Here is a 13,468-nt window from a genome sequence, read left to right on the forward strand (position 1 = left end):
AGTACAAACATATACACACCGGATATACGCTGTGCCTATCCCTACACATAATAATGATATAATACAACACACTGTCAGTACAGACATATACACACCTGTTATACACTGTGCCTATCCCTACACATAATAATGATATAATACAACACACACTGTCAGTGCAGACATATACACACCGGATATACACTGTGCCTATCCCTACACATAATAATGATATAATACAACACACTGTCAGTACAGACATATACACACCTGTTATACACTGTGCCTATCCCTACACATAATAATGATATAATACAACACACACTGTCAGTACAGACATATACACACCTGTTATACACTGTGCCTATCCCTACACATAATAATGATATAATACAACACACACTGTCAGTGCAGACATATACACATCTGATATACACTGTGCCTATCCCTAAACATAATAATGATATAATACAACACACACTGTCAGTACAGACATATACACACCTGATATACACTGTGCCTATCCCTACACATAATAATGATATAATACAACACACACTGTCAGTACAGACATATACACACCTGATAAACACTGTGCCTATCCCTACACATAATAATGATATAATACAACACACACTGTCAGTACAAACATATACACACCGGATATACACTGTGCCTATCCCTAAACATAATAATGATATAATACAACACACACTGTCAGTACAAACATATACACACCTGATACACACTGTGCCTATCATTACACATAATAATGATATGATACAACACACACTGTCAGTACAAAGTATACACACCTGATATACACTGTGCCTATCCCTAAACATAATAATGATATAATACAACACACACTGTCAGTACAGACATATACACACCTGATATACACTGTGCCTATCCCTACACATAATAATGGTATAGTACAACACACACACTGTCAGTACAGACATTCACACACCTGATATACACTGTGCCTATCCCTACACATAATAATGATATAATACAGCACACACTGTCAGTACAGACATATACACACCTGATATACACTGTGCCTATCCCTAAACATAATAATGATATAATACAGCACACACTGTCAGTACAGACATATACACACCTGATATACACAGTGCCTATCCCTACACATAATAATGATATAATACAACACACACTGTCAGTACAAACATATACAAATCTTATATACACTGTGCCTATCCCTACACATAATAATGATATAATACAACACACACTGTCAGTACAGACATATACACACCTGTTATACACTGTGCCTATCCCTAAACATAATAATGATATAATACAGCACACACTGTCAGTACAGACATGTACACACCTGATATACACTGTGCCTATCCATACACATAATAATGATATAATACAACACACACTGTCAGTACAGACATATACACACCTGATATACACTGTGCCTATCCCTACACATAATAATGATATAGTACAACACACACTGTCAGTACAGACATATACACACCTGATATACACTGTGCCTATCCCTACACATAATAATGATATAATACAACACACTGTCAGTACAAACATATACACACCTGATATACACTGTGCCTATCCCTACACATAATAATGATATAATACAACACACACTGTCAGTACAGACATATACACATCTGATATACACTGTGCCTATCCCTACACATAATAATGATATAATACAACACACACACACTGTCAGTACAGACATATACACATCTGGTATACACTGTGCCTATCCCTACACATAATAATGATATAATACAACACACACTGTCAGTACAGACATATACACACCTGATATACACGGTGCCTATACCTGCACATAATAATGATATAATACAACACACACTGCCAGTACAGACATATACACACCTCATATACACTGTGCCTATCCCTACACATAATAATGATATAATACAGCACACACTGTCAGTACAGACATATACACACCTGATATACACTGTGCCTATCCCTGCACATAATACTGATATAATACAACACACACTGTCAGGACAGACATATACACACCTGATATACACTGTGCCTATCCCTACACATAATAATGATAAAGTGCAACACACACTGTCAGTACAGACATATACACACCTGATATACACTGTGCCTACCCCTATACATAATAATGATATAGTACAACACACACTGTCAGTACAGACATATACACACCTGATATACACTGTGCCTACCCCTATACATAATAATGATATAGTACAACACACACTGTCAGTACAGACATATACACAACCTGATATACACGGTGCCTATCCCTACACATAATAATGATATAATACAACACACACTGTCAGTGCAGACATATACACATCTGATATAAACTGTGCCTATCCCTACACATAATAATGATATAATACAACACACACTGTCAGTGCAGACATATACACATCTGATATACACGGTGCCTATCCCTACACATAATAATGATATAATACAACACACACTGTCAGTGCAGACATATACACATCTGATATACACTGTGCCTATCCCTACACATAATAATGATATAATACAACACACACTGTCAGTGCAGACATATACACATCTGATATACACTGTGCCTATCCCTACACATAATAATGATATAATACAACACACACTGTCAGTACAGACATATACACACCTGATATACACTGTGCCTATCCCTACACATAATAATGATATAGTACAACACACACTGTCAGTACAGACATATACACACCTGATATACACTGTGCCTATCCCTACACATAATAATGATATAATACAACACACACTGTCAGTACAGACATATACACACCTGATATACACGGTGCCTATACCTGCACATAATAATGATATAATACAACACACACTGTCAGTGCAGACATATACACATCTGATATACACGGTGCCTATCCCTACACATAATAATGATATAATACAACACACACTGTCAGTGCAGACATATACACATCTGATATACACTGTGCCTACCCCTATACATAATAATGATATAGTACAACACACACTGTCAGTACAGACATATACACACCTGATATACACTGTGCCTATCCCTACACATAATAATGATAAAGTGCAACACACACTGTCAGTACAGACATATACACACCTGATATACACTGTGCCTACCCCTATACATAATAATGATATAGTACAACACACACTGTCAGTACAGACATATACACACCTGATATACACTGTGCCTACCCCTATACATAATAATGATATAGTACAACACACACTGTCAGTACAGACATATACACATCTGATATACACGGTGCCTATCCCTACACATAATAATGATATAATACAACACACACTGTCAGTGCAGACATATACACATCTGATATACACGGTGCCTATCCCTACACATAATAATGATATAATACAACACACACTGTCAGTGCAGACATATACACATCTGATATACACTGTGCCTATCCCTACACATAATAATGATATAATACAACACACACTGTCAGTACAGACATATACACATCTGATATACACTGTGCCTATCCCTACACATAATAATGATATAATACAACACACACTGTCAGTACAGACATATACACATCTTATATACACTGTGCCTATCCCTACACATAATAATGATATAATACAACACACACTGTCAGTACAGACATATACACACCTGATAAACACTGTGCCTATCCCTACACATAATAATTATATAATACAACACACACTGTCAGTACAAACATATACACACCGGATATACACTGTGCCTATCCCTACACATAATAATGATATAATACAACACACACTGTCAGTACAGACATATACACATCTGATATACACGGTGCCTATCCCTACACATAATAATGATATAATACAACACACACTGTCAGTACAGACATATACACACCTGAGATACACTGTGCCTATCCCTACACATAATAATGATATAGTACAACACACACTGTCAGTAAAAACATATACACATCTGATATACACTGTGCCTATCCCTACACATAATAATGATATAATACAACACACACTGTCAGTACAGACATATACACACCTGAGATACACTGTGCCTATCCCTACACATAATAATGATATAATACAACACACACTGTCAGTACAGACATATACACACCTGAGATACACTGTGCCTATCCCTACACATAATAATGATATAATACAACACACACTGTCAGTACAGACATATACACACCTGAGATACACTGTGCCTATCCCTACACATAATAATGATATAATACAGCACACTCTGTCAGTACAGACATATACACACCTGAGATACACTGTGCCTATCCCTACACATAATAATGATATAATACAACACACACTGTCAGTACAGACATATACACACCTGAGATACACTGTGCCTATATAGAAGTCTGCCAGATGCCTTTGTTGCACCAGATGTGGGCGCTATATACTTTAGTGATTATCCGTTAGACCATTATCCTGCCCAGCTGATTCACGGTGTTAAAGGTTTTTTTATGACTTTGAATAAAAAGTTATTTTTTTACCTTTTGCGCCAGTCACGTTATACGGCCACAGTAGATTTCTGATTTGCAGACACCTTTATTGGTTTTTTGGCACACTATTTATTTCTTTACATTTCTCCTAATGCAGTTGTACTTTAGAGGGACCTGCTCTTATTTGTTACAATCATTTTTTAAATTAACTCTGCAAAAAGGTTAAACACGCAGGTAAAGTCTCTCATAGGAGTCACTCTGATTACAGCTGCTATGCCAGTGAGTATGATGGCTATGTGAGACTTTGGATTGGCTGACCTGCCTTCTTAGTATCTGCATTCCTTGAGGCACACAAGCAGGCAATAACCTATCAGATAGATTACGAGTTTTGATCGCTAATTTTAACGACTGCCACATAAGCGGCGTTATTTCCCTTTAGTGCTGGTATTACAAGTTTGTAAAAAGCAGGCTTGTGCGGGCGAAATGGTTGCGTTGAGCTCCATACTGCACCGAAAACAAGCACTGCTTTGACATGCTCGTGCACGATTTCCCCATAGGCCTCAATGGGGAGAGCCAGCAAAAAAAAAAAAAGCCTTAACACCTGCGATAGCGGAAACAAAAGCTCCATAACGCAGCCCTATTGATGTCTAAGGGGAAAAAGAAAATCATGTTTAAACCTAACACCCTAACATAAACCCCACGTCTAAACACCCCTAATCTGCTGCCCCCAACATAACTGTCACCTACATACAGTTATTAACCCCTAATCTGCCGCCCCCAACATCACCGCCACCTACATAAAACTATTAACCCCTAATCTGCCGCTCCCGATGTCGTTACCACTATACTAAAGTTATTAACCTCTAAACCACTAAATAAATCCATTAACCCCTAACCCTAACGTTACCCTAAGCCTAACCCTAACACCCAATAACTTTAACATAATAAAAATATAGCTAAATTAAATTTACAATTATTAACTAATTAAACATATTAACCCCTAAACTGCTACCCCCCCCCACATCACAACAAGCTAAATTAAACTATATTAACTCCTAAACCTAACCCTAACCCCCCTAACTTTAACATAATTAAAATAGAGCTAAACTAAAGTTACAATTATTATCTAAATAATAGCTATTTAAAACTAAATACTTACCTATGAAATAAAACCTAATGGCCAGATTACGAGTTTTTCATTAGGAGCAGTGCGGTGCTAACAAGCAGTTTTGTCTCACCGCTCACTTACCTGCAGCGCTGGTATTACAGGTTTTTACAAACCCGACGTTAAAAGACAAGAAGTGAGCATTGAGCAAAATTGAGCTCCTTACCGCACTCCAATACCAGCGCTGCTTAAGTCAGCGGTGAGCTGGTCGTACGTGCTCGTGCACGATTTCCCCATAGGAATCAATGGGGAGAGCCAGCTGAGAAAAAGTCTAACACCTGCCAAAAAGCAGCGCACGTAAAACTCAGTAACGCAGCCCCATTTATTCCTATGGGGAAATACATTCTATGTTTACACCTAACACCCTAACATGAACCCTGAGTCTAAACACCCCTAATCTTACACTTATTAACCCCTAATCTGCCGCCCCGACATCGCCGACACCTACATTATATTTATTAACCCCTAATCTGCCGCTCCGGACACCACCGCCGCCTACATTATACTTATTAACCCCTAATCTGCTGCCCCCAACATCGTCGACACCTACCTACATTTATTAACCCATAATCTGCCGCCCCCAACGTCGCCACCACTATACTAAATGTATCAACCCCTAAACCTAAGTCTAACCCTAACCCTAACACCCACTAACTTAAATATAATTACAATCAATCTAAATAAAAAATAATATTATTACCTAAATAATTCCTATTTAAAACTAAATACTTACCTATAAAATAAACCCTAAGATAGCTACAATATAACTAATAGTTACATTGTATCTATCTTAGGGTTTATTTTTATTTTACAGGCAAGTTTGTATTTATTTTAACTAGGTACAATAGTTATTAAATAGTTATTAACTATTTAATAACTACCAAGGTAAAATAAATACAAAAGTACCTGTAAAATAAAACCTAACCTAAGTTACAATAACACCTAACCCTACAATTAAATAAAATAACTAAATTAAAAACAATTAAATAAATTAAATTAAATTAGCTAAAGTACAAAAAAAAACAAACACTAAATTACAGAAAATAATAAACAAATTACAAGATATTTAAACTAATTACACCTAATCTAATAGCCCTATAAAAATAAAAAAGCCCCCCCAAATAAAAAAAAAAAACCCTAGCCTAAACTGAACTATCAATAGCCCTTAAAAGGGCCTTTTGTGGGGCATTGCCCCGGAGAAATCAGCTCTTTTACCTGTAAAAAAAAAATACAAACAACCCCCTAACAGTAAAACCCACCACCCACACAACCAACCCCCAAATAAAATACTATCTAAAAAAACCTAAGCTCCCCATTGCCCTGAAAAGGGCATTTGTATGGGCATTTCCCTTTAAAGGGCAGTTAGCTTTATTGCAGTCCCAAACCCTAACCTAAAAATAAAACCCACCCAATACACCCTTAAAAAAAACTAACACTAACCCCCTGAAGATCGACTTACAGTTCTGAAGACCGGACATCCATCCTCAAGGAAGCGGCAGAAGTCTTCATCCAAGCCGGGCCGAAGTCCTCAACGAAGCCGGGAGAAGTCTTCATCCAATGCTGGGCGAAGTGGTCCTCCAGACGGGCAGAAGATCTTCTATCTTCATCCATCCGACGCGGAACGGATCGATCTTCAAGACATCCGACGCGGAGCATCCTCTTCATCTGGAGTCTTCTTACTGAATGAAGGTACCTTTAAGTGACGTCATTCAAGATGGCGTCCCTTAGATTCCGATTGGCTGATAGAATTCTATCAGCCAATCGGAATTAAGGTAGAAAAAATCCTATTGGCTGATGCAATCAGCCAATAGGATTGAAGTTCAATACTATTGGCTGATCCAATCAGCCAATAGGATTGAGCTCGCATTCTATTGGCTAATTGGAACAGCCAATAGGATTTTTTCTACCTTAATTCCGAATGGAAGACTTCTGCCGCTTCCTTGTGGATGGATGTCCAGTGTTCAGAACTGTAAGTCGATCTTCAGGGGGTTAGTGTTAGGTTTTTTAAAGGGTGTATTGGGTGGGTTTTATTTTTAGGTTAGGGTTTGGGCCTGCAATAGAGCTAACTGCCCTTTTAAGGACAATGCCCATGCAAATGCCTTTTTCAGGGCAATGGGGAGCTTAGGTTTTTTTAGATAGTGTTTTATTTGGGGGGTTTGTTGTGTGGGTGGTGGGTTTTACTGTTGGGGGGGTTGTTTGTATTTTTTTTTTACAGGTAAAGAACTGATTTCTTTGGGGCAATGCCCTGCAAAAGGCCCTTTTAAGGGCTATGGGTAGTTTAGTTTAGGCTTGTTTTTCTTTGTACTTTAGCTAATTTAATTTAATTTATTTAATTGTTTTTAATTTAGTTAATTTATTTAATTGTAGGGTTAAGTTAGGTGTTAATTGTAACTTAGGTTAGGTTTTATTTTACAGGTAAATTTGTATTTATTTTAGCTAGGTAGTTATTCAATAGTTAATAACTATTTAATAACTATTTATCTAGTTAAAATAAATACAAACTTGGCTGTAAAATAAAAATAAACCCTAAGATAGATACAATGGCCCCTATTTATCAAGGGCTGGCGGACCTGATCCGACATTGCGGATCAGGTCCGCCAGACCTCACTGAATACTGCGAGCAATACGCTCGCTGTATTCAGCATTGCACCAGCAGATCACAAGAGCTGCTGGTGCAACGCCGCCCCCTGCAGACTCGTGGCCAATGGGCCGCCAGCAGGGGGTGTCAATCAACCCAATCGTACTCGATCGGGTTGATTTCCGGCGATGTCTGTCCGCCTGCTCAGAGCAGGCGGACAGGTTATGGAGCAGTGGTCTTTGTGACCCCTGCTACATAACTGCTGTTTGTGGCGAGTCTGCAGACACGGGCCAGAAACACGGAGCATCAAGCTCCATAAGGAGCTTAATACATATGCCCCAATGTGACTATTAGTTATATTGTAGCTTAGGGTTTATTTTACAGGTAAGTATTTAGTTTTAAATAGGAATTATTTAGGTAATAATATTAATTTTTATTTAGATTTATTGTAATTATATTTAAGTTATGGGGTGTTAGGGTTAGGGTTAGACTTAGGTTTAGGGGTTAATACATTTAGTATAGTGGCGACGATGTTGGGGCGGCAGATTAGGGGTTAATAAATGTAGGTTGGTGGCGGCGATGTTAGGGGTTAATAATATTTAAATAGTGTTTGCGATGCGGTTTATGATTATTATAGTTGCGGTGATGTCTGGAGCGGCAGATTAGGGGTTAAAAAATTTATTTTAGTGTTTGCGATGCGGGAGGGCCTCAGTTTAGGGGTTAATAGGTAGTTTATGGGTGTTAGTGTTCTTTTTAGCACTTTAGTTATGAGTTTTATGCTACGGTGTTGTACCATAAAACTCTTAACTACTGATGATTTAAACACGTTTTGCACTATTTTCCCCCCTACCAGTTGTACTGTTCTTTTGGCGCTGAGACTGACCGCACAATCTCCCCATCCATATGTAAAGTGCTTATCTTTAAAAGTGACCGCTCCCTTTTCCTGACCTGATGCTCTTGATAAGAATAAAACTCATTTTACAGCTCCAGGCGTCTGCAAAACCCAAAACGTTACAAAAAACTGTTCATCAGTTAGCAGTAAATCCATGTGACACCCTTGGTACAGTTGCATTATGGGAAGTGTATTAATTACTTATGTGTGAGAGGTTGTAATGGATTGGTTTTGTACCACTATACACCTATCATGCTCTTGCAGACTGTACTATGGTTCATTCACTTCGCTGTTTGATAAATAAAGAACAGACATATTTGCTCCATTACAGTTCTGCTGTACTGGAGTCCCACTTAAAGGGACAGTAAACATTTACCTTTATAACAGTGTACTGTATACACTGCAATACTTAAAGGCTGTATATATCTAAAGCGGCCTTCTTATTAACAAAAAGCAATAGCAAAGCCATGTATATCTGCTATTTCTGAACAAAGAGAATTTCAGAAAAGCTTTTACAAACATTTGTGCTATGATTGCACAAGCAATATGCAAATAATTTCAGTGAGATACCCAAAGTTCGTGAAAAAGTTAACTTTTTTTTTTAAATATGATCTCATTTGGCGGTGAAATGGTATGAAATATACCAACATGGGCCTAGATCAATACCTATACCTATATTGTTTTGATAGGTGAATTTAAAAAACAAAACAAGGCTCTAATTCTATTAAAATGGACTGATAGCAAAAATTTGAAAAATTCTCCGGTATTTTGTGCAAATTTGTTTCTGAAATTAGCGGTCTAGAAGGGGTTAATTGCTTGTACATACTGTGCGTATATACTAAAAGAGTTTGATGCCCTTGAAAATCACCAGAAACTATATTATAAACTATTTTGTTATATGTAGTAAAAACTTTCCAATTGCTCATAGAAGTGCGGACTCCAGAAGTAACACTGCTATATTCTACAGAGCCCCTGGGTACTCACTCTAGTGACTCATGTATAACTGTCCCTGATTGGACACAGCAGAGAAAGAGACTTAGGTTATAATATGGCTGCGCTGTTGCTTTAAGGACAGTAAAACTTTACACTTTTACCCCCAGTATTTCAGTAACTAATATAAGGTCTGATCACAATATATAGTTTGGTATTTATCAGTGTGTTAGCGGCAGCACATGAGCGCTTTTCCTCATTGACGCAATCAGCCATTTTCATAACAGCACTTTTTACAATATCGGTTTGGTGAAATATTAATTAGCACTTTTACACAAATAAAAATGGAGTAATGTCCATAATACAACAAACACCCATAATGCACCTGTTCAAACCCATTACAAATAAACACACACAGCTCCATGGTTTTACAGCGCGTTACTCATGGCACCTATTAGTATCACTACACACTACTAAAAAGGCATCGGTCAAGATTCATGCCCCTCAACCTGACTTGTGCATGGCCGAAAAATTTGTTTCGGTTCAGTTCGGATCAATTAGAATGTTTTCGAATTTCGGTTTGGATCGATTCAAATTCGGAAAACTTCGGAAAAATTCTAATGAATTTGTTTCAGAATCGTTTCAGATTCATTCGGATTCAAATAAATTCGGCTGGATTCGGTTCGATTCGGTTCGGAAATTCGGAATTTCGGTATGTGTTAGGTGGGATGTGCTGTGTATTAGACTAGTATTATGTACTGTATATTAGGTGTAACCCATAGCAGAGTGATATAACCTAATATACTGTACAATACTAGTGTAATCCATGCCCATCCGAATGTAACAAATAAATCCAAACTAATTCGGATTTATTCGGTAGATTCGGTACTATGGTAATTCGGAAATTCGAATCGATCCGAATCTCCGAATTTAACAAATTCGGCCGAATTTCGATTCGGAACTAATCGAAACGCACATGTCTAGTAATCGCTAAACACAACAAAACCGACACTCTGTGCTTAAAGGGACATGAAACCCCAAAAAAGAATTGTGTGGTTCAGATAGAGCATAGCATTTTAAACAACTTTCCAATTTACTTCTATTATTTAATTTGCTTCATTCTCTTGATATCCTTGGTTGAAAAGCATATTTAGAGCTAGCTGCTGATTGGTGGCTGAACTTGTATGCCCATTTTCATTGTCTTACATATGTGTTTAACTAGCTCCCAGTAGTGCATTGCTGCTTCTTCAATAAAAGATACCAAGAGATTACAGGAAAATTGATTATAGAAGTAAATAGGAAAGTTTAAACATTTATAATGTATCTGATCATGAAAGAAAATGTCCCTTTAATCCGGTGCGTTTCATTATTGGATTAACGATACGGAAGGTAAATGATTCCGAGGCATTAGCAGAAGGAACGTTATAGCTTTGGCGTCAGTGGGAAACACGAATAGCAGTTTTAGTCACAACTAAGATCTCCTTGTGAGAGAAACATTGTGCGTTTTACTGCTGGAAATAAAGAGTTTAATCACAGATGCACTTTTATCCATAATGAGCCAAAGGCTGCAGAGTCATTTAGTGAAACAAATAAATGCACAGCTCTAGTTTTAATAAAAGTTTGTCTGGACTGAAAGCCATGTGCCTAGCCCAAGCTTGGTTAATATCCCTTTAATTCCATGAGATCGGCAAAGCTATTGGTCTAGGAATGAGGTTTAATCAGATCTACCTTTCTTTTCATTTTTTTCTGCTTCTTCAAACAGCCCCGGCAGGTGAATAACCACTCCGTTACCTGCAGATACACAAATAAGGATTAATGCAGAGAGGCTACTCGTGAGACCCTCGTCTGTGAAATCACAGAAACACTGCTAGTGTTTAGTGGTCTGTGTGTGAGGTCTCACCTGTCATATCACTGAGTGACCGCTAGTGTTTAGTGGTCTGTGTGTGAGGTCTCACCTGTCATATCACTGAGTGACCGCTAGTGTTTAGTGGTCTGTGTGTGAGACCTCACCTGTCATATTACTGAGTGACCGCTAGTGTTTAGTGGTCTGTGTGTGAGACCTCACCTGTCATATTACTGAGTGACCGCTAGTGTTTAGGGGTGTGTGTGAGACCCCACCTGTCATATTACTGAGTGACTGCTAGTGTTTAGTGGTCTGTGTGTGAGATCTCACCTGTCATATTACTGAGTGACCGCTTGTGTTTAATGGTCTGTGTGTGAGGTCTCACCTATCATATCACTGAGTGACCGCTAGTGTTTAGTGGTCTGTGTGTGAGACCTCACCTGTCATATTACTGAGTGACCGCTAGTGTTTAGTGCTCTGTGTGTGACACCTCACCTGTCATATCACTGAGTGACCGCTAGTGCTTAGTGCTCTGTGTGTGAGACCTCACCTGTCATATCACTGAGTGACCGCTAGTGTTTAGTGGTCTGTGTGTGAGGTCTCACCTGTCATATCACTGAGTGACTGCTAGTGTTTAGTGGTCTGTGTGTGAGACCTCACCTGTCATATTACTGAGTGACCGCTAGTGTTTAGTGGTCTGTGTGTGAGGTCTCACCTGTCATATCACTGAGTGACTGCTAGTGTTTAGTGGTCTGTGTGTGAGACCTCACCTGTCATATTACTGAGTGACCGCTAGTGTTTAGTGGTCTGTGTGTGAGATCTCACCTGTCATATCACTGAGTGACCGCTAGTGTTTAGTGGTCTGTGTGTGAGACCTCACCTGTATATTACTGAGTGACCACTAGTGTTTAGTGGTCTGTGTGTGAGACCTCACCTGTCATATCACTGAGTGACCGCTAGTGTTTAGGGTCTGTGTGTGACATCTCACCTGTCATATTACTGAGTGACCGCTAGTGTTTAGGGGTGTGTGTGAGATCTCACCTGTCAAATCACTGAGTGACCATTAGTGTTTAGGGTCTGTGTGTGAGATCTCACCTGTCATATTACTGAGTGACCGCTAGTTTTAAGGGTCTGTGTGTGAGATCTCACCTGTCATATTACTGAGTGACTGCTAGTGTTTAGTGGTCTGTGTGTGAGACCTGAGTGACCGCTAGTGTTTAGGTTCTGTGTATGAGATCTCACCTGTCATATTAGTGAGTGACCGCTAGTGTTTAGGGTCTGTGTGTGATATCTCACCTGTCATATTACTGAGTGACCGCTAGTGTTTATGGTCTGTGTGTGAGATCTCACCTGTCATATTACTGAGTGACCGCTAGTGTTTATGGTCTGTGCATGAGACCTAACCTGTCATATTACTGAGTGACTGCTAGTGTTTAGTGGTCTGTGTGTGAGATCTCACCTGTCATATTACTGAGTGACTGCTAGTGTTTAGTGGTCTGTGTGTGAGACCTCACCTGTCATATTACTGAGTGACCGCTAGTGTTTAGGGTCTGTGCGCGAG

At 38.6% G+C, this 13,468-nt stretch overlaps 1 protein-coding gene across 1 annotated transcript in view; it reads right to left on the reverse strand.

The window, feature by feature from the left end:
* LOC128644016 (adenylosuccinate synthetase isozyme 1 B) overlaps positions 1–11,855 on the reverse strand; it is a gene marked incomplete at its 5' end in the record, with an annotated part of 42,479 nt that extends 30,624 nt beyond the window's left edge. Inside the window, one exon of the mRNA XM_053696780.1 lies at positions 11,793–11,855. Coding sequence (XP_053552755.1) covers positions 11,793–11,855 — 63 coding nt within the window. The remainder of the gene's footprint in view (positions 1–11,792) is intronic.
* Positions 11,856–13,468: the final 1,613 nt, after the last annotated feature.

Source organism: Bombina bombina, unplaced genomic scaffold (genome assembly GCF_027579735.1).
Source record: "Bombina bombina isolate aBomBom1 unplaced genomic scaffold, aBomBom1.pri scaffold_1632, whole genome shotgun sequence".
Taxonomy (NCBI): Eukaryota; Metazoa; Chordata; class Amphibia; order Anura; family Bombinatoridae; genus Bombina; species Bombina bombina.